Source organism: Python bivittatus, unplaced genomic scaffold (assembly GCF_059951505.1).
Source record: "Python bivittatus isolate LINGU-HERP-01145 unplaced genomic scaffold, Pbiv_v1 ctg000330_np1212, whole genome shotgun sequence".
Classification (NCBI taxonomy): domain Eukaryota; kingdom Metazoa; phylum Chordata; class Lepidosauria; order Squamata; family Pythonidae; genus Python; species Python bivittatus.
Window position 1 is genome coordinate 14,874,098 of NW_028277058.1, and position 14,114 is coordinate 14,888,211.

Here is a 14,114-nt window from a genome sequence, read left to right on the forward strand (position 1 = left end):
GAAAGAAAATAGAATGAAAATAGAACAACAGGAAAAGCAAGTATGAGAAGTCGTATGAGTCCTGTATGAAAAACGTATCAGAAAATAGATTAATTTCTCACAGAATGAGTGGAAGGTGTGCCTAAGAAAAGAGAATATAGGGGCTGCTTGGAATAGAGTGAAAATATGTTACATAGTGACACAGAGGTATGTGGAGTTATGCTATTGGGAAGTGTGAAAAAGAATTCTTGGTGGAATGATGACAGAAGCTCTAGATGAGATAAGTTCATATAAGAGAATAATCATTGCAAGAAATCAGGATGAAAGATATTTTATTATGTATATACAGATAAATAGATGGTTTAAAAGAATATCGTAACAGAAAACAAGGAACAGTTAAGATTAAAATAAAAAAGATTAAAAGAAGCAGAGAAACTAGAGTAATATTGATGCAAAAAAAAAATTGGGTGGGTGAAGAGGGTTAAGCAAGAATCTTCAAGGACAGTGAATTATTTAAAAAAAAAAATTAAATGATTTGAGATGAAATTGAAATGAGGGAATGTGGGCTTAATAACAAAGTTGATGACATTTTGTTGCCTGAGGTTGATTTGCAGTGATTGTTAGATAGATTGTATGATGCAACAATGAGTATGGATCTAAAATTAATGTATTAAAGACCAAGGTAATTGTGTTTCATAGGAAAATAGAGTATACAATTACAGAGTATACACAAAATGTCAAAAAAAAACCTGTAACAAGTTGATGAGATGATGATGACTAATTACATTTATATCACAACTCTTGACAGTTAACATAATATAAAAAATAGTGTAACATCCAATGTAGGAATGAAATCAGCATAAAATATGATTATGATAAATTAACAATTCAAAAATAAAACAACCCAAAACCTGAAACAGAGATGGCTCAATCTAATTATAACACCTTCTGGAACAGTTCTGTTTTAGCATCTTAATACAATCAGGGAAGAGACCAGGCTGATTTCCACAGAACTGGTGCTACTATTGAGAATTTATGTACTTTGGAGAATATTTACTAAAGAAGGAAAAATGCTTGAAGAAAATTTAAGACATACAACTCTGGTATAAAGGTATCGGGTAATAAGTAGTCTGTTGCAAGGAATGAATATCTGTTTAAAGAAGTGAAAATGGTTATGTTTATATGTGTAAAAGAAGTATATTACAAAAGGTTAAACAAGTTAAGGATAAGAAGGGGAACACTGACGATTGCCAGCATCTTCAGAGAGCAGGAGCACAGACAGGAGCAGTTCTCTATGTGCCTGGGCACAGAGAGAACCGCTCCTGTCTGTGCTCCTGCTCTCTGAAGATGCCGGTCACAGATGCTGGCTAAACGTTAGGAAACAAAACTTCCAGAACACGGCCACACAGCCCGGAAGACCCACACCAGCCATCACAATAGCAAATGATGTTGGTGTAAGCTACTTTTAGCCACTTTTCCTTTCCTTTTTCTTATTTATGCCTTTAATTTCTTTGTGTACTGTTTCTTACCCCTTTTCTGCACTATGCATAACATTGCTTAACTTGAAGGGAAATAACATGATAGGTTTGTGTGTGTGTGTTTGTGTGTTTGTGGGCATATGGGCATGTGCATGTGTATATAGAGACAGACAGACAGACAGACAGTTTGGTTTAGTGGTTAAGGGTGTCCCAGTCCTGTCTTAGGCACAGAAGCCAGCTAGGTGACTCTGGGCCAGTCACTCTCTCACCCCTAGGAAGAAGACAAGGGCAAACTACTTTCAAAAATGTTGCCAAGAAAATTGCATGTACTAAATATGATATGATATGATGATACAATACAAAAAATATAATATAATAATATATTATATAATGTGCGATATACTCTCTTTATATAATATCTATAACAGATGTGTAGAGTATTATTCTATGATACGCGTTTATACAAACAAACCCATAGTTTAAAGAGGAAGGACAGTTAATGATGAGGCCAAATGGAAATGAAATGTAGGTTCTACGGTATAAACCCTAATAAATGACTTCTTGAAAGCAACATTGGAAACATTCCTTAGATGTAATATTGCTTATCTGATTCTGTAACTTGGCCATTAACTTTATATCTATATTGGATATAAGAAATGAAATAAACTGATGAAGTGGAGCCTGCTATTCGATCCCTATGTCATAATAACATTTGCAATGATTTAATATGCCACAAAATCTTTTTTTTTTTTTTTTGATGCAATACATTAATACAACTATTTTTTCTAGAAGATAAAGCCACTCAGTTAATTCTTGGCTAACATGAAATTTCAGACAGTGACTTTCTGACTCACAACCAAGACTTCCCGCTATTAGGTCATAATTATCGCTTTAGATGTTCTTTTGCATATTTTTGTGTTGCTTTGTCTGGGGGAATTCATGCTGTTACTCTTCTGATTCTAACATGGCCAAGGGGAACATTCACAGCACTGACAGGTGCAGCGTCTGCTTCAGGAGCCTCGCTGAACATGACAACCCTTTCACCAGACATGGATATGCCCATAGCTAGGAAAGCACCGTCTCTTAGGGTTAGATGTCCAGAACTGGCAGACAGAGCTAATCTTGGTGCCAAGTCATCTTGCCTAGCTGCTGGCAATGTTTTTGCCTTTTTGATGTCATATCGCATCAGCAACATGGAGAGTGTGTATCTGTTGCTGTGCTTGATTGCTTCTAAATTTTCAGTTTGGATAGGTATTTTTCTTAATAGAGAAAGGACGGGGTGAGGGGAAGAGAAGAATCTGTCTCATGCCTAGCTACGCTCTCTAAATGGCTAATTTAAATAATGTGCCAACAGCAGCAGTTTGAAGTAACTCGACAAGTAGAAAGGTCACCCTATCCATAAGTTACTGTACCATTTGATCAGTGGATGCTTTTTTGAAAGATTTTAAGTCTCATTATTCACTGCTTATAAAGTCACAAGATATAAAAAGACTTTTTGTAGTAATGAAAGAACTCCCACAATTAGCCAGAAGGCAACCATCTATCTTTTTAAACTGCTCAGTTCAGAGAAGACCTGGAGTGTCAAGCATTGGTAGAGGATGAGTTGTTATGACAGTGATAAGTGGCCCATTTATTCCTCTCTCCTAGTTGTTGCTGGGTGCCTTGTTTGGATCTTTTTTATTTTTTAAAGAAATGTTTTTGAAGAAAGGGAGGGGGAACTGTAAATAATATGGAAGTAGAAATCTGAGCCATTTATTGAGCGGAAAATATCTACCTCAGAATACCTTTAGCTATTTTATTATTGCTTCCCTTACATTAAAACATTAAAATATCTGTATAGGATAAAAGAGATGAACTATTATAATACAAGTGTCACTCAAAGTCACTGGATTTTTTTTTTCATTATCTAGAAAAAAAAATGCTGTACATAATAGATTTCAGTACTTCACCTACAATATGCAGGTGAGTGATTTGCCAAGCAAAATAAACATTTTTAAAGTTTGTAATAATTAACTGAGAAATTCCAATTAGGTTAAATGATGACTTCATGTATTTTATGTGTATTACAACTAGGTGAATATATATCACCATCAGGCAGAATTACAGTAATTAAAAATCAGTTGGTCAATATAACAAGCAATTTGCATATTAAATGCACTCCAGACTCATTAAGTCACCATCTGGGAAAGCCTCACATTTGGATTATCATCTGGACGTCGTATATGCCGACTAAATATATTCCAGATTCCCAGTAGTTCATTTTGTTTTGTGACAGCATGATCATCGGACTGAGTATCTTTCATTGTATGGTGGATATTTTGAAACGGCACCTTGGAGAGGAATTAGGGAGTTTTCTGAGTGCTTGATCTCTCCTTTTTCTCACTGTTGATTTTAAAGCCACCAACGACAATAATTAATTAATTAACCCCGTTTATATGTAACATGCATATTCTGAGATTTCCTTCAAGTATAGCACTGATAATAATCCAAGGCACTTTGATTATTTCCAGACATAGTCCCTAATAAAACTCAATGCCAAAAATATAACATTATCCCTGAATGGAGTATGGCTGCATTTTCAAAGGTGAATTTATATGAATGACTGTAATCATCAAAGCTCTCTCTCTCTCATGTAACTTAATAATGTGATACTTGATCATGTACATTTTGTAAGCATAGTTCTTTGTCTATTTAATTCTTATTGATAAAACTTAACATCTGTAAAGGCAGTTCATTTTTCCCAGGAATAACTGAAATCAGTAATAACCAAAGGTTAAGATTAGATTCAACAAACATATACAAACCAAAACAAGAAAATGTGTGTGGTGAGTCTATTGTGGGTCTGATCATAGCCATGGAGACAACCTTGTATAGGTATTTGCTATTGATTATATAGTTTACAATCTTGCCTTCCTTCCTTCCCTGTGTTTCATTTCACAAATCTGATTTGTGTTTGGCAAAGCCATTGTGTAGTGTAGGCCTGTCTTTGAAAATGGCAGTCTGCCAATGTCAGTTGGTTGTTTAAACTAGCATGTGGATGTTTGTGCATTAATGACAAAAAAAGCTGTTTTCTTGTGATTTTTTGTATTGATGAATATGTGCCTGTGGCTGGATTTAGGGAGTTAATCAGAGAGGGGTGGCAGTCTTCCAAATGGCAGTCACCAGCCACTCTGGGGAACTTTTTAACAAGTGGTCTAGGCTTCACAGTTTATCCAAGAGGCAAAGAGAGTTCATTAAACAGAAGCATTATTAAACAAGGCAGTGATATGGTCTCTATGCGAAGAAATATGTTCTTCACTTAACATTCACAAGTTGCTTATGGATTAATTATCCCATCTGTTCCAGCACATGTATTCCAATCTCTTTTCTGAAATCGAAGGGAGCAACGGCAGAAGCCAATACCTCTAGAATATTAGGCTGGTCGATCACACTTATATCTGCCTTTTACCTATCTAATCTAGTAGGTGAATAGGTATGTTTGAACTGCATTGTTCAGAGTATAGTCTAAAAGTGAGTGACAGTTCTTCTTCACTATTAGCGGCCATGAAGCTATGAAAACCAAGATTCTAATTCTTAATTTTTAAAATAGTATTTAATGAAAAGTTAACTCACTTAGCTGTCATTGAATTACAGTTAAGCTGTGTAGCTTTTCTGTTGGATTGTACAGGATTTATAAAATGTGTGACCTTTACACAGAATAGCTAACTGTGTTGATGAACTTCAAGTGATGATTAAGAGAAGAAGGGTTGTGTCCTAAGTGCTTTATATTTTACAAGGAAATCACATGAGGATGAAAGAACTCTAAAGGTCATGATTTTTATTTTTAATTTGGGGAAAAAAGTTCAGTGAGAATTTGACATGTACTGTGAAATGAAATAATTTTCTTGTATAGTCATATTATTCTGATTGAAACAGTAGAACTTATGGGGAATTCCTACCTTAAGAAATTAGCTGAGTCTTAGCAAGTGGGCATTAGACCTTCTGTGTTCTATAGGGCAGCTAGTTAGGGATCTCCTGCTATATTCTGTAATGAGAAAGTTCAGATTGTTTAAGAAATAGTTATTGATATTTTCAGTAGCCACATAGAGAGCTTTTTAAAGAAGAGCAAGATAAAATAAACAAGCAAATACCTAAAATATAGTTATATTTTAAATCAATTTTCATGCATTCAAATTGACTGTATTATGCCCATTTTACATGCTGATAGCTGAGACTAATTTGGCTATGTCTGCAAAGTGATTGTATGCTAGATCTTCTTTTAAATCTCTCTTTTCACTTTTAGTGAGTGTATTTACAGTCCCTATAGTAATATAGACTTAAAGGCTTAGTAGGCCTGATTCAAGGTATCACATTAGTAATTCATTTCAGAGGCAAGAAACAGAGCCTTGTTCTGTTGATAACCAATGGGGCCTTTATTTAACACAACATTATCCTCAGCATCAGATACAAAGTGGGCTATGAATAACAGGGAACAATGAGATTATAAAAAAGATTTGCATCAGTTTTTTTCAGCTTCATGTCTCATTCAGTATTGCCCAAGAGTAATACAATAGTTAAGTACAGATATGGATCGTTTCATTTTGAATATTTTAAGACTATGGGACCATCTGATCATATTTTTTCTTTTGGAAAATGGAAGATAACATTGATTGCGTGACACTATATTCATCACTGTTAGGTGATGAATATGTACGTGACACTATGTTCATCGGGTGTAACATATTTTACTTTTTAGTTATCCAAATATTTAAATCTACTCCTAGTTTCTAACTGTATGGTATTAATACAAATTATGAAATCATGATTATCACAACGTTGTATTTCATACACACACACTAATTTATGGAACCTTTGTTTTGCTTAGGTCAACGGGAAAGATCTCTCCAAAGCTACTCATGAAGAGGCAGTGGAGGCTTTTTGTAATGCAAAGGAGCCCATAGTAGTCCAGGTTCTACGACGAGCACCTCTTATTAAAACACATGGGAGCACACAGGATGTTCAGCTGATGGATGCTAGCACTCAGACAGATATTACGTTTGAACACATTATGGCTCTGGCCAAGTTAAGGCCATCAACACCTCCAGTACCTGATGTCTGTCCCTTTCTGCTTTCTGACAGGTATGGAATAATATTTAGCTATCAAACTGTGCAAGAAATCCTTATTACCACCAATTTATAAGGACATAAGACTCTGTTTTATACTGCATAAAGCAATTCATGCATCTAACCTAGTTTTTCATAACTGCCTGGCTGTAACTCTTCAAAGTTTCAGATAAGATTTTGCCCAGCATTACCCAGAAATGATAGGAACTAGAACCCAGGAAAATAAAGTATTTGTTCTACCTTGGACCCATGAGTCTTCGCAGTTTTGGAATTCTCAGCTGACACATAGGGCAAACTAGCAGGTCCATAAGGAAGTTGCCAGCCCTGTTTAAGAAAAAGTTATTCTGATATCTTGAAATCCTCCTTAAGAAAGATTAGACAAAGATGGAGGAGGATGGATATTGAAGAGATGCTATGTTTCTAAATATGGTGAGGGATAGTTGTGGAAGGGTGTTTCTCCCTTCATACTACAAGGTATGGGGTTAGTTTTTATGAGAAACAGATTGTAAGATTAAATGAATCTTTTGTCTGATCCACCCTTCTTATGTTCTTATGCAGTGCTGGAAGTTCCTAGTTTTTCCGCATAAGTATGAAGGTTATAATTATGTGGAAAATATATAGTTGTAACAACACAAGCATTTTCTCTGTTCAGATGCCTACACTATTAGTTACTTCTGCAATTACCCATCTGAATTTATCGGTTTCATTAATTTTACAAAGAAAGATGTATGCGTGTATGTATGTGTATGCGTGTATGTACAGTATGTATCCCAATTAATTAATTTTTTAATTTTTTCTCTTTTAATGTGATTATCTGTACCAAACTGAAGAGAATAAACTGTTTCTTCCCCTTTAGTTTTTTTCTTAGTGAATCTTCCTCCATAGCATGAATGATTATCTTTTCTTCTCTTCTAGGCATCATTTTTAAGTGCCAAGAAAGATACATCCACTTTATCTTGTATGTGCTTTTTTTTCATTCGCATCCAGTATACCCTTTAGCTTTGCAGCCTTACAGGAAGAAGTATGAAAAGTCCTATTTTTGCCCAAAAAGATAAATGGAGGAACAAACTAACACTTTCATCTTGTTCTGAATGTCCATACCATCCTGCCAACTATTTGCCCAAATGATGCTCCTAACTACTTTTTATTCACGAAATAGTGTGCAAGTCAAAAAGACCTAAATCAAAACTTTTCACCAATACCTAATACAAGCCAGAGAAGTCAACACATTCTCATAGTATTCCTTCAATCCGTAGCCAAATACTTTCCGCACACTGTGTATAATTATTTTAAAATACAATTTGCCCAAAATTGTTTGGTCTGCTCCATATTTGAAGGAATACTGAAATTTAGTCTCCCATTTTTGTTCAAGATGGTGGCTGTGATTATGTACAATTGAAGCCCCTCCCCTTTTTAGGTGTGTGGTATGTAAAAGGAGGTGGTGCTTCATTCATGTCATTGTGGCTGCATTCATTCAGGTTGCTCCAAATATGATAAAATAGTTTATTCACTGGTTTTGAAAATATGCTATTGTGCCTAACCTATTTTTCTGCTATTTTGTTCCACATAGCTGCCATTCTCTTCATCCAGTTGAGCATGAATTTTATGAAAGTAGTGAATATCTATCCAACCTGCCTGCTGAAGTAGACAGAACTGAGGACTTTGAGTATGAGGTAAGATAATTGTTGCAGCCTTCCATATATACATATGAAGAGATATACAGAAACATATCTTTTTTAAAAAGTTGGTACATGCTTATATCTAAGTGCAGTACAAGGCCTATTTTTTCTCACAACAACTCCGAGATAGGCTGGGCTGAAAGAAAATAAGTGAGTCACCCAGTGAGTTTCCATCACTGAGGTAGACGAGAAAGAGACACCATTCTGGTTCTCATGCACACGTGCATTTTTTCAAAAACCATGAAAAGGACAATAAAAAAGAAAACAATGTATTTCTTTTTTTATATAAAATTTTTTATAAGAAAACAACATATTTCTGTTTGGTTTCATTTATGTATATGCAGTGAATCAGAGCTATTGGGGTCTGGAAAGGATACTATAGAAGCTGAATATTGTGAATACCGGATGATGGGTTCATGAGGCTGATACCCAACATCAGTCTTCATACAAAATATAAAGCTGCCTTGGTTTTATAGGTTGACCAAAATATATAACTGATTAATACTGTTATCCTTTATGTTTCTACTCAGAAGCAAGCCCCCTTGAGTACAGTAGGGCTTATTTCCAGGTAAGTAGATAAAACAAGATGGCAGCCTTCGATATCTGATTGCAAAAGAGAGTAGAAAAATATTTTTTCCCTGCATTTGTAGCTTAATCTTACAGGAGCATGAGTTCAGTTCATTCCAGATCAAGGCCCAACAGCTTGAAAATGTCTTTGTCTACTTCCTTTGTGTGAAATTTCCTGAATATAGGACAATGGGAACATTCAAGCAGAGCCAGGAATATCTTTATCTATTGTGTATTTATTATATCAGGGTGGCTGTGTAAGCTGTTTAAAAAAGCTGTGGTGTATTGTCCAAATAACAATATACTTTTAGAAATGTTTTCTCTCTATTTGATTTTCATTTCAGAATCTAAAATTCCTCCTTATTTTATTGTCATTCAGTCTATTTTAACCCAGTGTGCAAGGGGGCAAGTATCCTCTTTTATGATATTTTATATAATATTTTTTGGTATAGATTTAAGGTGCAAATATGATTTTACTCTTTCTCATTAAATAGCTTATATACTTGGCACTTGGAAATAAAAGGGGGGAAGCAATTTATCTTTCTAGTATTTGTCTTACCTTCAAACTGTGTAATGAAACCTTGGTTGATATTTGGAAATCAAATAGACTAGCTGAATCTTTGATAAATAAGCAAATAAGTACCTTTAATGGCACTCCCTTTAGAGAAGACCAAGATGCCTACAGTTCTTCCCTTAGGACAAAGGAAAATAAAATAAAACACTGTTGGCTTACTAGAGTTTACATAGGATGAAATTTTATTTGTAACTTCTGAATAACTCAGCACAGCATTGGTAAGAAAATAGATTTTCCTAGCCTGGTTTTAGAAAGACAGGGCAGGGGGGAACAACTACATTCTTGGTGAATATAATTTTAGTAGTTTACTGAGTTGTTTAAAAGTGTATGTACATAAAATCGCTTGCAAAGCAGTAATAGTTTATAAAAAATCATTTAAAAGTCCAAACCATAAAGTTAAAAATGCTAAACAAGCTGTTTTCTATTTAATCAGGATATTACTGATACATTAAAAATGCAACTAAACTGTATATAAAAACAGAGATAAATACAGCAATCAACTTCCTTTATAACTATTATGAATCCACAATAATATATTACTATTATTATTATAATAGCTAGCATAAGTATTGCGACAATGGTAAATGGGCAGGTATAGCTTCACTAGCCTGCGATCTCAACGAATCACACTATCATAATCATTAATTTACTGTCGGCTATGATTCAGTAGCCCAAGGCAAACTCACCAACTAACTAAGATAAAATGTATTTCATACGGACTTTAAATCAGGCAGCAGCTATCTGGCTTGCAGTCATGGAAAAATGTTCCAAAGAAAGGAATATTTATCTGGCCAATTAAGATCAGAAAGACGGTGTTTGAGCCTTTGAAAAGAGGAGCTCCTATTCCAGGCTTCTCTTCAGTTTACCCTAAACTTAAAGAGACAAGTGAAGCATTTATTAAACACTGTAGAAATCAGCACCACGCAATTGGGCTCTGCAGAAAGCTAAGACAGTGCAGTTTGGGCGGGTTGGGCTTAGGGTGGTAAATCCACTCCATTACAGAAACCTCCTGAACTTAAGAGTGCCTAGTCCCTGTCCAACTTCTGCTGAAGTTGATGGTTCAGATGGATCAAATGCTTTACTACATTGTTCAGTATTTGTTGCATCTATGTATACACTCCCTATACTTCCTAGGCAGTTTACAGAATAAAATATAATAGAATACAATGAAACTCATGAAGCAGGGAATATAAAAACACCTGCAAACTCAGGTGAACAAATAAACTCCCAAACAAAAATGGCAACCCAGCTACACCACTAAAATTCAAATGCTTGCTTAAACAACATTGTTTTAGCCAACTTATAGAAGGACAATAGCAAATGGGCCAGCACACATCTGATGGCCACCAAAGAGAAAATCTGCTTTGGATTCATCTTCCCCGCATCTTTCATTGGGCCAGGACCCTATGCTTCTCCTCCCTTGCTAACTGTATAAGACACAAGAAAGACAAAATCTATTTGAAGGAGACAGTTCCTACGGTAACCCAGGGACATACCATACAGGCCTTTATAAATTGAAATCTGAATTGGGGTTGGAAAGCTATTGGCAACCAGTGCTGTGACCCAAGCATTGGTGTTACACTGCAGCAGCAGAAGCTCCTCCCTCCTAGCAGTGTGGCTGCTATATTCCATACCAGCTGTACTTTCCAAATAGTTTTCAAAGACATCTTACAGTAACCTGAAAGTGCTGTGATAAGGACATGAGAAATCAGGGCTTCTAGGTCCAGGAAAGGGTGGGCAAATGAACCCCAGGCCACAGCTTCTACCTGCTGCTCCTGCAAAACGCATCACACCAGGAAGACTCACAGATCAAGGATCCACTCCTTCATGTGGAACCATCTAAAGCTATCACCAAAACTGAGTAATTGTTCTAGGCATCTACTAAGTTGTTTCATTTCCCTGAACATTTCAGTAAACCAAGAAACCTAGAATCAGCAACTAGAACATGGCCACATGTGGGCCATCTGGTCTAACACTTTGGTAATCTCCATATTCTGAGAAAACCAGGAATGAGAGGGAAGTGATTGCCTGCTTCGCCAAACACCCTTAGAAAACTCTCTGGGTGCTTGGAGTGGAGTATCTAACCAATCATCCATCCTCATAGGTCTAAGGTGCTGACCATCTGTAGCTTTACCAAAAAGTGATCCAACAGTAGCAAATAAATGATTGCAACATTCTCCATCTTCAGCTCACAAGTCATCTGCTCTAAAGTAAACACTGGGTTTAGCATGTATTAGTCAGAGCTGACATCCCCTGGGACAAATGATTACTATGAACTCAGCTGGGTCCTACTTCCAGGAAATGAAAGTTGAATCTCCTTATACTGAAAGCATGGGAGACTCCATCATCAGCTGTGCTGTAAGATCCAGTACTCATTAGCCTTAATTGTCCCTAGAGTTCATGTTCCTATAAATATACTCTGGAGTAACACATCTTGCCACTGCCTATGATCAAATTATCATCACCATCCTTCTTCCCTAACCTGGAGGGCAAATTTCACCAACCAGGTCTCAATAATGTATCTGAGGTCTTCTTGCTCATCCACCACCAAATCATGGATGGTTGATATCTTACTAAATACAGACCTAGAGCTCACCAGCAGTAGTCTAAGGCCAAGATGCCCAATGATCCAGCCTCCTAGACACAGAGAAGGCATTTCCCATTATATCTCCCCCTGCCATCATTGTGGAAATATGGTCCCTCATCTTGTGCCCCCTCCCAGAAATGTCAGCATTATCTGCTCACAACACTTACAAAAGCAATCTGCTCAGGTATTCCTGCTAAACTCTCCAACACATAATAGGCAAACACCACACTTGTCCAAATGCCTAAATCAAAACCTTTCACTACACTCACTAGTTTCCTAGTCGGCTGCTTCTCATTCAGGGAGCTGATTCCGACATCTCCATTTCCCCCTGAATCAGCTTTTACTTACATGCAGTATAAAAATACAAGAAAATGAACTGTTAGAGTACAATGAAACTCTGTACCCGTAATTTCCCCTACATCCCCTATCCATCCTACAATTTGTGATTCACATTTGCCCAATAACTATGTATAGAAATCTAATATTAGGGATGCAAAATATACATATAGGAATAGATGTCTGAAGAATATGTATAAGCTTTGAAGAAAACTGGCATTTACTAACATCAACATTAGGCCTTCCCAACTTCTTGTTCAAGTGAAGTAGTTGTCCAAGGCAACTGACGCTAGTGGGCAAGAAAATAGTTGGCCTGCCCTAAACCCTCTTAACCTAGCTTACTTCCTTCTGGTGCAATGGAGATTGCTATCCCTGTGCTGGCATTGAATGAAGATTTGCTTCATCCTGGTTGGCTTCTGTAGGTGCAAGGAAAGGAAGGTTTTACCTTATGTTCACCTTAAGCAGCAAACTGTCTTGCATCAGTTCTGCCTTCCATGATTGCACTTTGTCAAGGTGAAAATAAAGCAGTGGGAAGCTGAATGCTATAATGGCTCTTCCAACTGCTCAGACCTACTGGCTAACTGCATATGTAACGTACACAGCATGCAAAGTGTCCTATTTTAATAAAGTCTTCATTAATTACTGCACTTTGCAGTGGAGTTAGCTGCAAAATTAGGTATTTCCAGATTTGCTCAAACCATCTTTGGCTTCATTTTTCTTGGTAGTCTGTCAATAAGTTCAACATAACTATTTAAAGCCTTTTTAAAAACAGCTTCCAGTGAACCTAACAGACTGTAACAGTTCTGTCTTATCTTGTGAATGCATATTTAGAGTCTTTTCAACACATGGATTATTTGCCCACTAGACCAAGGCAGATTTGTCTATCTTGTAAAAGACATGTTTATGGATTTTTTACACAGAAAGATTACTAAACTGATAGCCTGTAACTGGTTCTGTCAGAGCCTTTAACCTGCCCTTTGAAAATGATGCAATTGGTTTTATAAGTATGGCTGTGCTTCATGTATGCTTGAAACTTTAAGATGTTTTAGATCCTATAAATCAACTTCATGTGAAAAAAAGTAAGTAGTGCTGAGTTCCACCCTTACATTTACAAAGGGAGTAGCCCAAATTAAGTTTAAATATAATTCAGCATGTATCTTTTTAAAACATGTGTTGTTAACCATATATAAGTTACCTGGAGTAACTGTTTGTCAGTTGGGTGGCTACATAAACCTTATGAATAAATACAATCCAAAAACGTGATTGGCATAGACCTCAGTCTTGCTTCATATGACAATTACTACTGTGTAGGCTCTGACCTATGTATATAACTTCTTTACTTAACACAAGTGTTTTCTTTGGAGATTCTGTGGCTATATTGTGTCAGCTACTGCCATGCACAGGCAAACTGGTTTCCCTAGTCCAGAAGTTCAGAGATCTAAATTTAGTACCAAAGAGAAGCAACAGTTGGTGAGGGTTACTGAAGTAACCAAGCAAAATAATTCATCTGAGCCCAATCTGTCTTTACATCTTAGCTAAGAACTACTGTTACTACTGTCCCCCATATAAAGCTTGATACAAATCAGAAGATGCCTTGAGCAACTAAAACTCAAGTGCCAAATTCTGCAGCCACCAGGGGTAATTTAAAGTAAAAGGACTTGAAGAAATATTGTGGTCTTTAACCACAGCCGTAATAAAACATATATTTGTTATAATCCATAACAGAAGTATGGTCAGAGTTATAATTTTCCATTGCAATTACACTTAGAAAATTAGTGGAGAAGGGAAAGAAATTGATCAATATGATTAGG

The 14,114-nt window shown here is 36.2% G+C and overlaps 1 protein-coding gene across 1 annotated transcript in view; it reads left to right on the top strand.

Moving 5' to 3' along the window:
* PDZRN4 (PDZ domain containing ring finger 4) overlaps positions 1-14,114 on the top strand; it is a 115,021-nt gene that overhangs the window by 60,933 nt on the left and 39,974 nt on the right. Inside the window, exons 2-3 of the mRNA XM_088141531.1 lie at positions 6,322-6,575; positions 8,131-8,233. Of these exons, the coding sequence (XP_087997657.1) occupies positions 6,322-6,575; positions 8,131-8,233 (357 nt within the window). The remainder of the gene's footprint in view (positions 1-6,321; positions 6,576-8,130; positions 8,234-14,114) is intronic.